At 37.8% G+C, this 12,930-nt stretch overlaps 1 protein-coding gene across 1 annotated transcript in view; it reads left to right on the plus strand.

Moving 5' to 3' along the window:
* Window positions 1–5,311: 5,311 nt before the first annotated feature.
* The window catches only part of MPP7 (MAGUK p55 scaffold protein 7), a 204,076-nt gene continuing 196,457 nt past the window's right edge, over window positions 5,312–12,930 (plus strand). Inside the window, exon 1 of the mRNA XM_077771770.1 lies at window positions 5,312–5,416. Coding sequence (XP_077627896.1) covers window positions 5,380–5,416 — 37 coding nt within the window. The 5' untranslated portion in view covers window positions 5,312–5,379. The remainder of the gene's footprint in view (window positions 5,417–12,930) is intronic.

Below are 12,930 nucleotides of genomic sequence, written 5' to 3' on the forward strand. Positions count from 1 at the left end.
TCACTTGGGTCACGTGTCTGACTCTGGATTCCAGCTCAGGTCATGATCTCCCAGTTTGTGAGATCGAAGCTCATATAAGGCTATGCACTGACGGTGCTGAGCCTGGTTGGGATTCTCTCTCTCTCTCTCTCTCTCTCTCTCTCTCTCTCCCCCTCTCTGTGCCCCTCCCTCCCTCATATGCACTCTCTCTCACTCTCTCAAAGTAAATAAACATTAAAAACATTAAACATTAAAATAAACGTTAGATTCTCTCTCCTTCAGACCCTCCCATTTTCACATGCGTGTGAATGCTCTCTCTCAAATTAAAAAAAAAACTTTTTTTTTTTTTGCCTGAAACAGCTTATGTTTTATCATTAGCAACACACATTGTCAATTTTTCTTGAAGTTGTAGACTCCTTTCATTCATTTGCAAGGCAGTATTTACCAAACTCACCTGATGAAGGTGAATAGGTGAATAATTTGCCTTTTAGTTGTTTTTCCAAATAAAAATGGTTTTTCATGAAAAACATGACTAATACAGTTTACAGAAGGCATCGCACAGGTGAGACAGACAGGACTTCAGTCATGGCAGCAGTGCGTTCTGCGTACTTCTCGTTTCGCCACACGGAACGTTAAAAAGATGGAGGCTGAGACACATTATTTAGTAGTTAAGAACTTTTTACTTTATTAAGAGCATTCTAGACTAAACATTTTCCCTCTTCTCTTCTTCCTCCTCCTTGGTCTTCGTTTTCTTCCTTCTTCATGAGAGTGCTTGGCACGAAAGAGTACAAGGATGGGTAATTGCAGTTTGGTACTTCATTGTTTTGCGCACTGTTCATTTTCACCGTCAGTGAAGATGTGCACACAGTACCAAAGGCGAATGGCCTCTCAGTATTTTTATGAAAATAATTTTTCTACTGAACGCCTCTGAGAGGGTCCCGGAGACCGCTGGGGACTGTGTGTGTGTGTGTGTGTGTGTGTGTGTGTGTCTGCACACCACACTGAGAAAACAGCTGGTACAAACGGCATAAATACCATTTTATATAAACGGATCTATGCCACTAAGCTATCCGTTGCCTCATTTATTTTCTTAGTTATAATTTATGAAATTTTGAATAATGTTAACAGATACCAGTTTGCTGCTTGTATTGGCTAATATAACGAATAGATCTTTCAGATGGAGCTTTTAAAAATTTGTCCATGTAAATTTTTGTTTAGAAGTTTACTCTTTGTCCTATTTTATTGCTCTCTCAGATTTTGAAAGTGTAACTTAGAATATTTGTTAACAGAAGTTACTGGATTACCAGGTATAGACAGTCTCCAACAATGGTAGCATATTAACATTATTCAGTATTTATGATGACAGTGAGTTAGAAGTTTTCATGTTCTTGAATGCTCCACCTGGTTGAGAGCAAATGTGTTTGGAAACTAGATCTACTGCTTGATTTTGTTGTTCATCTGCGTAAATTTCACGGGTATGTGTAGTGTTGTGATTTATAGTAACAAATATGTATCTGTGGCACGGAGCTCCTAAATACCCTTGGAATTATCCAGCTGATAAGAGTGCTAAAGATATCTTGTTAGTGATAACCTGCCCCTTTCAGACACACCTGAGATCATGGTAATGCCATGACTTGTGTGAAGGTCTGAGAATGGGGGCTGGCTGCCAGATGACCAACCTCGATTAGGTTAGCGATTGGAACTTGCAGTCCCACCTATGGAGATGCGAGAGGGGCTGGGGGTGGGGGGGAGGTGATTTAATCAACTGTGCCTATAAAATGAAGTCTCCATAAAAACCCCAACGGAGTCATGCCGCTGGAGAGGGAGAGGTCATGGAGGCAATCTTTTTCCTCCCATGCAACTTGCCCTTTGCATCTCCTCCATCTGGCTGTTCCTGAGTAGTATCCTTTCATAAAAAATCAGTGATCTAGTCAGTAAAGGTTTTCCTGGGTTCTTTGAGTAGTGGCTCTAACCAATTCATAGAAACCAAGCAGGAGATCGTGAGAACTTCCGGTTTAGAGTTAATCGATCAGAAGCACAGGTGACAACTTGAACTTGTGACTGACATAGGGGGGTGGTGGGGGTGGGAGTAGTGGCGGTTTTGTGGGACCGTGTCCATAGCCTGTGGGATCTGATGTTGTCTCCAGGCAGATCGTGTCAGAATTGAATTAAACTGTAGGACACTCGGCTTGTCTTGCAGAATTACTTGTGTGGGAAACCACATTTGGTGTTCTGTATAGTGAAGTGGTGTTTTATATACTGAAATACAGAGAGGAAGAGACACACAGGAAGAGTGTGTGTTTCTTTAATTGTGCGTATGTGCATATTAATGAAAATTTTTGCAGGGGCCTGTTTCACTAGGTACAATTAAGACCATATTTGCTCTACTGACAACTCAAAAGAACTTTCTGTGACAAACACTTGCACTTCTGTGGTCTGCCACTAGATGTCATGAGAGCTACGGGAGCTGTCGGTTACCCAGGGCCAGTAGAAATTGAACATTGTAAGCTCGTAGACCTTCACATATTTCACTATTTCCACATGATCGATGCCAGCAGAACCTGATACTGTGTGATATATAGAAGCAAGGTACAACTGGAATAATGAAATTTCAAAAATAAGCCTTTTTAAAGGAAGGTTGTAATAGTTCTGTTGGGTATTGTAAATGCTTCAGGTGCACTTGATACCGCTGTTAGGTTCCTGGCGTTTGGGTCTCTCTCTTTTTTATGGAAAGAGGGATTGAACTTCAATTTAAGAATAGTCTGTAATCCCTCTCAGGACATACTGTAACAGCTGGTATTTTTGTGTTGTAGTAAATCGATTCCATACAACAGTCAGTAATAATTATGGCTGGGTTCTGACAAATTCCAAAGTCTTTTCAATAAATTTAGCCAAAGAAAATAACATGATTACTAGAAAAATTTAGCTCAGTTTGAAAGTTATACCCAACAACTCTGCTTCATTTCACAAAGTAGTAAGCATTTTACTGGTTGACATTTTATCAAACCATTTTTTTTTTTTTTTTTTATGAAGATACTTCTATATGTTCTGAGAAGATAATTAGTTTGTAGCATATATTTCTTAGGTGATACAGCTTTGGAAACATTTAACCGCAAGTGTTCATTATGAAATAAAAAATGCAAAACGCTAAGGCTTTCATAAGTGGCTTTATATGTCCAGCAGCAGTATCAACTCAGAAGGGTGTTTTGATGTGGGAACGTAAGGTTGTCTTAGTATTACTAGAATGTTTGATATGAGCAGGAGATCACTTATTATACAGTGTTTGCAATTTATAAAAGTGAAGCACCGTAAGTTCTCGAAGGTGTGAAGAAAATGGTAGTTTGCATGGTACAAACTATATTATACATATATTTCTACAGTTACACAATCGGCACTATTTAAAATATGATTTCTGGTGTAAAGTTATCTCTGTAACACACACGCATGTGATAGCTGTCTACCCACATACATGTACATATTGCCCTAATGGGAGAAATGTGTGTGCATATGCTTTCCAAATTTCAACTGTTTCCTCCTTTTTTCTCAGCAAAACAGAAAAGCCTTACTGAATGCTTTCTTGAAATAATGTATGGTCTGTTTTTCACTTTGTATTCCAAGTAAGGAACACCTGTATGTAGCTGAATTTTACTCCTGATTGTTTAGAATTGTTTATGAAAGCAAAAGTAGAGGTACCTTTTAAAATTATTGGGGAAAACAGCCTCCTAGGCGGGCATTAGTGACACTGAAGTCTTTTTCTCTTATTTTTAGCTTAGTGATTTATATTTTCATCTGGCATTTACAATTAACTGCTCTCATAGTTTTAATTAATAGTCTTCTCTCTCTGGGTACGTCTGCATATTTTAACTTTGCCAACCTTCGTAAGACGAAACAAAATGCAGGCCACTCCAACAGATAGTCTGGTTCAAGAGAGTCTGGTGAATTTTCTCATACTAAAGTTACCTTTGATAATTAAATAGCTAATTTAGAAGGTCTTAATAGAATTTTACAGTTTGGACTTTTTCAAGGGAAGTTTGGCAGGTTCATTTTTCCTTATTCTGTCATATGAATCAGCAATTTAAAGGCTTTACGAATTGAAGTGAGCCAGTTTTTTGAGGGTTTACAATATCTGCTTTTCTTGTTAATATATGTTAAAATATGCTTTCAAAGTACTTACCTTGCTTTATAGAGAACTGGAGAAAAGGCACGAAAAAATGGACCCAAACACATTGTGTGGGTCTTCTGATTTCTAAAAAGTGTAAATCTAGTGTATTTTCCGTGATTAGGCAGCCGTGGTCCAAATTTAAACCACATGGCCTTCTCCCGGGTATCAGGCCAAGGTAAATTTTAATCTCGCTACTTTCTTTTATGTTTGCATTTTATAATCTCATTGCTTGAGCTAAACAACCCCAGCTATAACGGCCGACATTTCTTGTTTGCTTGTTACGTGCCAGATGCTGTGTTGCGAGCCTTAGCGTATGTAATTATCAAATAGTCCTGAGGTGCTGTTCTCTCCATTCGTCTGTAAGTAAATTAGGGCACAGTAAGATTCAATAATTTGTCCAAGATCACAGACTTAGCAGAATGAAAGATCAGGACAAACTCTGGAGTCCCCACTCTTTAGCTACCATATGATAACGCTTTGCTAATTTTGCTAATTATTTTAGGATAAACCTCGGCGAAAACCGCTTTAGGAAAAAAATGAATATTTTTCAAAGGTGCATCAAAGCTTAGTTTTTACTAAAAGAATTTACTTTCGTGTGTTAGCTTAGATTGGTGGTTTTGTTGAGATTATTAACACTTCTGTGAATCTCTAACATCATCAATTCTCGTAGTTTTTCAGGGTGATTTCGCAGCTTTCAGGTAGAGAACTTTTCAGTTGTCCTATTAGGATGAGCTATTGAAAAAATTACAATTACTCAGAAGTTCTGTGTTAGAAAGATAGCGCGGAATTACGATAATAGGGGCAAAGGATTTTAGAACAGCATTGGTGTAAAAATCTTCTTGAAGGTCTCAGTCTGTGCATTCAGCACTCCAACTGTGAAAATCTTTAAGGAAGCCTTGATACATGCATGAGGAACTTCTGCGCTTTTAATTAGAAATAGCCCATCAAGGTCAAAAACTCTCGCACTTAATAATATTTGCATGTAGCAGAGACAAACTTTGGAAGAACCGATCTTTCCGGCAAGTGTGTTGGAATAAGAATTTTGAGTTAGTTGCTGACTGTCACAGTTTAGTAATCTTCCCTATTATTATTTTTAAAGCGTTTCTTCTCCTTTTAGAAACGGCCTGCACGATACATCTCGGTCGACAGTGTGGCTGTAGGCCACTGAGCTGGAATTCCCTGTGGCTTTCTAAGCGGAGAGCGTTTGGTGTGCATTGTCTCAGCCTGCAGCTCACATCATGCCCGCGTTGTCCACAGGATCTGGTAGCGACACAGGTATGGGAACCCAAGAGGGGCGGGTTTCCTTCCCTCCGGACTTAGATTTTCTTGTTCACAGCGAAAACCGGCATGGCTTTAAGTAGTTGCAAACAGATCATGTCTTTTTCTGTAACCTGCATGAGGGGTACAAAACCCACTTAGATGCCTCCTTCCAAGGTAAAAGCTGTCAAAGGATGTTGGGCGACCATTGCTTTCTCCAGGTAGTGATGACCTGTGCTGATGCTCTTCTGTGGTCTTCCCCTTTGTGATCATGCCATCCATTTAAATTACTTTAAAAAATAAATGAGTATTTTAAGCATGTAATAGAGTACGGCAGATCCTGTGATACTGCCGTTCCTCCTCACTCAGGTTCGATACCAGATAGGAACTTTCTGCCATACTTGCTTCAGACCTTGCACTGTTTTCCTTTAAGAAATAAAATATTGTCCCTACCCCATTCTTGCGTTTTCTTTCTTCCTGTCACTAGAGGGGGTAGGGGCGGGGGAAGCAACTGTCCTGAAGTTGATATGTGTCATTAGGGATTCAGTTAAAACCAGCGTATTTCACCTTACTGTCAGTTGTAAGATTTCGTGATACTTAGAGTGAAGAGTTCCAAGAAAGAGAAAAAACACACGTATGTGGAAAATCCTCCTCCTTCCGACCTGTTTCAGGAGGTGGGTGAAGGAGGTCAGTGCCCCTTTGAGGTCCTGTTGTGAGGTTCCCCAGAATCAGCACTCTTTGTTTTTAATTAAAACAAATTTTTTAGAGTATGGTTGACACACTATGTTACATTAGTTTCAGGCGTCCAACAGAGCGATTCAGCTTCTCTATGTGTTAGGCTACGCTCGCTCCCTACAGGTGTAGCCACCGTCTGTCAGCATATAGCGCTGTTACAGTACCACTGACTGTATTCCTTATGCTCTTTTATTCCTGTGATATATTCATTCCGTAACTAGAAGCCTGTGTCTCCACTACCGTTCCTCCATTTTGCCCATCCTCCCCCCACCTCCCCCCCTCGCCCCCCACAACCATCAGTTCTGTGTATTTATAGGTCTGAGAATCAGCACTTGATAAAAATGTAGATCCATAAACCCTTCCCAGATTTTTTTTTTTTTTTGAGAGAGAGAGAGAGAGAGAGAGAGAGAGGGAGTGTGGGAGAGGGGCAGAGGGAGAGGGAGAGAGTATTTTAAGCAGGCTCCACGGCCAGTGTAGAGCCTGAGGTGGGGCTCAATCCCAAGACCCTGGGATCATGACCTGAGCCGAAATGAAGAGTCGGAGGCTTAATGGACTGAGCCACCCAGGTGCCCCTCCAGAACTATTAAAACAGAATGTGAGTGGGGTGGGGGAGCTGTGCCTTGTACTTTTAAGACCCCGCAAAAGAAATTGCATGGTGTGTGACTAAGGGTAGTGTCCTGTGCGTTGCACTGACCGTACTGAGTTTGGTTCCGTCACTGCCATCTGTAAGCAGCTGAGCTAGTGGCCTCAGTGTGGGCAGTTCCTGGTACCATAATTTTAACAAAGCTGAATCACAGATTTGGAAATCTCATTCTTGCTATTTCAAGCATATCCATCCTTATGTTTTGGCAAGTTTTGTCTCATCTTTATCCATCAGTAATGATTTTTTTCCACTGTAATTTACACTGAGGATTAGTTTTTCTGAGGAAGTAACTTTGATTTTTTAAATAACTGAAAATCTTTTTTTTTTTTTTTTTGAAGGCATTAACTTGGAAGGCAGTTTCTTTGGGAAAAAAAATTTTTTTTCTTCATTTTAGTTTTTATATAGTCCCACATTGTGTTCTACTATATAAAATGAATGATTTAACTTTCCATAGTGGTTTGGGAAATCATAGATAAAATTTATTTGAACCATAAATTGACTACAGTTATGTAATGAATAAGTTTTATGCCCTACTCTTCGCCAAAAATGCCTTAGTTTAATTGAATGCAAAATACTGTTGCTTACATCTGTCTCAAGGAATGATTAAAACGGAGTATTTATAGTTTATGGAGCAGTTGAAGGGTCAGCCATGAAAATAGCAGAGGCTGTTCAGAATTTAAAAAGGACTTTTCCACATGTAGCAGGCTCCCTTGGTGCCGATTTCAAGTGCCTGTATGACTCACACCTGGCTTTGTGCTAGTTTTTTATTTTTTTTAATTTGTTTATTTCTCAGAGAGAGAGAGAGAGACAGAGAGAATGGGGGAGACACAGAATCTGAAGCAGGCTCCAGGCTCTGAGCTGTCAGCACAGAGCCCAGTGAGGGGCTCGAACTCACAAACCATAAGATCATGACCTGAGCTGAATTCGGAAGCTTAACCAGCTGAGCCACCCAGGAGCCCCTCTTTGTGGTAGTTTTTGACCTACGTGCCCAATAAGGTTTGAGTTCAGCCGAGAAGATGTGCCTGTTCAAGAGTCACTGGGTTCAGGAGAGCTCCAAAGTGTGGTGCATGCACCAGATGTGTATGGTGCCCCTGTAGTCCCTGGCAGACAGATGCGGTTTACCAGTCAGGGGTCACTTTTACCCTCAGCAGGGTTGCTTAGCAACGTCCTCTCCCGGGTACAGAGCTAGAGAGCATAGCCGAAGGGCAGGAGCTCGGGCCACAGGGGAGCGGCGCCCAGTGGCCCCCGATGCACATAACCCTCACGTGGGAATATACTTTCAGTGTACAACCTCTACCGCTTCTCCTTCTCCCCCTTTCTACTTCTTTTACCAAGGAAAAAATGTAAATTACACAGGTAGTGCAAAGTGTCAAAGATGCATAGATAAAAAAAGGAAAGGAATTCTTAATCACCCACCCTTTCGCTGCCCATATCCTTTCCTTTCTCCATCTGATGAGTGTACTTCAGGAATGTTCTAAGTACATTAAACACTTACACATGGATGTACATAAGTATATTGTTTTATGTCTTTGTTCTTTACTTTGTAATCAGATTCTGTCCTGCTCTGTGGATTGTTTTAGAACTTTCCTTCCTATACCAAGTAATGTCTCAGAGCTGGATTTCCACAGGGTATGTGTTAGTGTGTAACCTATATCTATACATACATTTGTATATCTACCTCATCCCTTTAAACTAAGGCATACTTTCCTGTAGTATCACAGTATAGTGAACCATACTTCTGTTGATGCAAACCCTGGTTTTACTCCTTTTATAACATTTTGGGGGAAAAGATGTGAATATTTAGTGGATGTTATCAAATTGTCCTCCAGGGTGATTCTATGGACAGTACGTTTGAGATTCTTTCCCCCATATTCTTGTTGAGCTTTGATATCATAAGCCTTTGTAATTTTTGCCCATTTGATGGGCAAAACATGGAATCTTAAGTGTTGAATGTGTATTACTCCTGATATTGAGCAGATTTCCATTCGTTTAATGGCCATTTATTCTTCTGATTTGTTAATTCACATCCTTTCCCATTTTTCTATTGGTTATCATTTTTTTGCATGTTTTTATGGAGTTTCTTTTACCTGTATTTTGTATATTATGGGGCATTTTAGGTTGAATACCATTTTTTCTGGTCTGCCATTTGTCCTTTTTTTCTTAAATAGTATTTCTTTTATTGAAGTTGAAAACTTTTATGTGGACAAACCCATCTTTTCTCCGTGGTTCATGCTTTTTTTCCTTGTGCTTGCCTACCTACTACAAGGTCACGAAGATATTCTCTAAGATTTTCTTCCAATAATGAAAACCGTTTGTATACATTTGGAATATTAGTCCAACTATAATTTATATGTAGAGTGAAGTAGTAATTTTATTTCCCACATGAACAGCCAGTAGTCCCCAAATAACTTACTCAGTAGTCCATTCTTTTGACCTAAATTTGTACTGTCCCCTCCATAGTACACCAGTATCACATATTTTCTGGGTTTTCTTTCTTGTTTTTTTTTTTTAATAATTTCAACGGACTTTATTTTTTTTTTTTAGAGCAACTTGAGATTTACGGAAAGATTATGAAGATAATACTGAGAGTTCCAGTATACCTTATATCTTGTTTCCCTGATCAACATCTTACCTTAGTTTGGCACATTCATTTCAATTAGTGAATCGATATTGACACACTATACTTTATTCAGATTTTCTTTGTTTTCCCTAATGGTTATGTTTTTGTTTTTGGCTCCAGGATCTCCCATTACATTTAATTGTCATTGTCTCATTACGCTCTTCTTGGCTATGAAGGTTTCTCTGACTTTTTTTTTTTTTTTGGTCTTTGGTGACCTTGACAGTTAAGAGTTCTAGTCAGGTATGCTCTAGAAGTCCCCTCTGTTGGAATTTGTGTGATTTAAGTGCCATTTTTATCATATCAAGGATACATACTCTCAACTTGATTTATGACTGTTGATGTTGGTTAGCTGGCTGAAACAGGATTTGTCAGGTTTCTTCACTGTAACGTTATTGTCTTTTCCCAATTCTTCCACACTGTACTGTACTGTACAGCCTACACTCTGTGTTACATTCTTCCTCCTTTAGGCTAAAGTATCTATGTAAGATGTTTGGAATATTTTGTCTCTTTTCTCCTATTTATTTATTCAGATCAGTGTGGACTCATGGATATTTATTGATATTTTGGGTTATAATTCAATACTACATTTATTTTGTTCAAGTTGTTCAGCTTTGGCCACCGGGAGCTGTTTCATTTGGCCCCTCTGATATTCTCCTGTCAATGTGGGCTTGTTTGTTTGTTTGCTTTTGGCACTACTAGGTGTCCCAGGCTCATTTTACAGTGCTCCAGTCCTGGAATCAGCTACTTCTCTAGGAAGACCCTAGTGCCTTTTACTGGGGAATGGGATTAGAACCCAGGATCTGGGTGATGCTTTGCATATGGCTACCGGGTCCTCTCATGTGATAGAGCAGAGAAATACATGTATGCACACTAGCCCAGGTCGAGACACACATTATAAACATTTTTGTGTACAATCAGCTATAACTATAATAAGCTAAACATGAATTCTTACAGACGTTGCCAACTGTAATTAGCAAATGGATCATTTTAGCCTCCTTCCCTTGCTTATTTGTAAATTCCCACCCCCAACTGTGAGAAACCTGGCCATCACCATCCAACATCCATTTACTTAAATTGACCGGTTCCAGTGTACATGTGGTTAACCTGTACCTCCTGGGAAATGACTTTTATGAACTAGAGAGTTGACCTTGTTTTTAGTCGTCTGATAGAACCATTCTGTTTTTAATCTTATGAAATCATTCCTTTCGTGCCTAGTACCTATGCTAGTTTTGGTTTTATAAATTCATTAAGTATTTTTTCCCAAACATCATAAAATATGAAATGTATATACAGAAACACACATGAAACTTTTATAAGACAGTTTTAAAACTGGTTATGATGCCAGCATCCATGTGATCACCATCGGGTTCAAGAAACCAAGCGTCTTGAAAGCCTGAGTATTTCTTCTTTTTCACAGTCGCCTCAACCTCCTTAGAGATGGACAGTAAAAAAAAAAAAAAAAAAGTTGCTATTTTACACTCCACATAAAACATAGTTTATGATTTATGTAAGCTCCCTAGGCCATAAGGTTTAATTTTGCTTGTCGTAGAACTTTATAAGTGGAATTATACCACATGAATTGGATTAGTTATATGTGTTACAAGCACCTTCTCTTGTTCTGTGGCTTGTCTCCTCATTTTTGCACTTCCCTCCCCTCTTCTATATGCAGAGGTTATTAATTTCAATACAGTTGAGCACCATTTTCCTTTAGGTTAGTGATTGCTGAATTGTATTCATGAAATATTTCCTTCACTGACAATCAAAAAGTCAACTCCCTTTTCTGTTTCCATTTTGATGTTGCAGTGGTGACGGTGAACATCTTTGCTTTTAGTTCTGGGTCTCAAAAGGAATTACTTCAACCCTTCTTCTTTGTCATACTTGCTCTAGATTCTTTTCATATATGCCCTTTACTGGATTAAGAAAGCCTCCATTCTTCGTTTGCAAAATGATTTTTTTAATGACTAGCCATTGAATTTTGTCAGGTGATTTTTATGTATTTATTGTGATCATATGCTTTGTTTCTGTGAATCTCTACACAGCAAATTTCATTGATTTTTGACTATTAAGCCAACTTGTATTTTAGAGAGAAACCCAATTTGTTCATAATTTATTATCCTTTTCATATAATCTGGATTTAGTTCATATTTTGTTTATAACTTTAATATCTGTTTTTATGAGTGACTTTTGCCTGTAATTTTGTTTTCTCATTCTCTCTAACAATATTTTAGCCTCATGTAGTGAGTATGGAGAAGTCTTTACTATTCTGTGGACAAGTTTGTGAAAGACTGAAATTAGTTTTTACTTTAGTGGAATTTATCTGTTAGGTTACTTGGGTTGGACATTTTCTTTTTGATAAGAATATTGGTAATTATTTTAAAATTTACTAGAAGGTTCAGGCTTTCTCTTCTTGAGTTAGTTTTAATGACATAATATTTTTCTAAGAATTGGTACATTTCACCTAAATTTTCAAATTTCTGAAAAACTTACTCATAATTTTATTTCATGTGTGCACTTTCTGTATTGGTGTTTTTTTTTTTTTTCTTTTTGGTCCCGATATTCGTAATTATGGTCTTGTCTTCTCTTTCCTTAAAACTGCCTGAGTCTTGTCAGTTTCATTAGTCTTTTTAGATATAGAACTTTTGGCCTTATGAATTTCCTTCAGTGTATATTAGTTTTTATTTCATTGATTTTTATTCTTTTTCTAGTTATGAACATGTGTTCATAAATTTTAACCTTTTTCTTTTCCTAATGTTAACATTTAAGGCTGTTTCTCCCTCGATACTGGTTTTGTTACCATAGAACTACTTTGTAATTGGTTATTTAGAATTTTCTTAAGTATACAAATAAGAATTTTTAAAATTTCTTTTGTTCCTCATTTTTTTCCTTAATTGCTTTGTGGTCAGAAAACTTAATTTGCATATTTCAGTCCTTTGAAGTTGTTTGTTAGACGTGATGGCCAGCTGTATGGTCCATTTCTGTAAGTATTCTGTCTGTCTAAAAAGAAGGTATTTTCTGCAGTCGTTGAGTTTAGCCTTCTGTATATGCGTACAGATCAGGTTTTTAATTGTTACTCAGATTGTATTTTAAATGATTTTTTGTTATGCTTATTTTCTCAGTTATCAATGGAAGTATTTTTAAAAAAGTTTCCCTTTATGACTATGTATTTGTAGTTCTGTTTAGTTTTTGTTGTATATATATAATTCTGTTGTATATTTAAATTATTAAAGACAAATTTGTTATTTTGCTGGTGAATTAAGCCTTTTTAATACATTTTATATTAAAGTAAATACTTCTGTTAACGTTTGCGTAATACATCTTTTTCTATCCTTTTACTGTCAACTTTTCTGTATTCCTGCTGTCTTACAGCCTTTGTGAATTAGAGTTAGAGCTTTCTGAAGTAATGAGTTGGACGTCTTTGCTTTTAACTAGAGTATCTTCAATTGATTATCATTTCTGATTTTTAAAGTTTAAAATCTTACCATATATTGTGTCTTCTTGTCCTGATTTTTCAAAGTTTCTTTTTCTGTTGTGTTT

This window comes from Crocuta crocuta, unplaced genomic scaffold (assembly GCF_008692635.1).
Source record: "Crocuta crocuta isolate KB4526 unplaced genomic scaffold, BGI_CrCroc_1.0 scaffold457, whole genome shotgun sequence".
Lineage (NCBI taxonomy): Eukaryota > Metazoa > Chordata > Mammalia > Carnivora > Hyaenidae > Crocuta > Crocuta crocuta.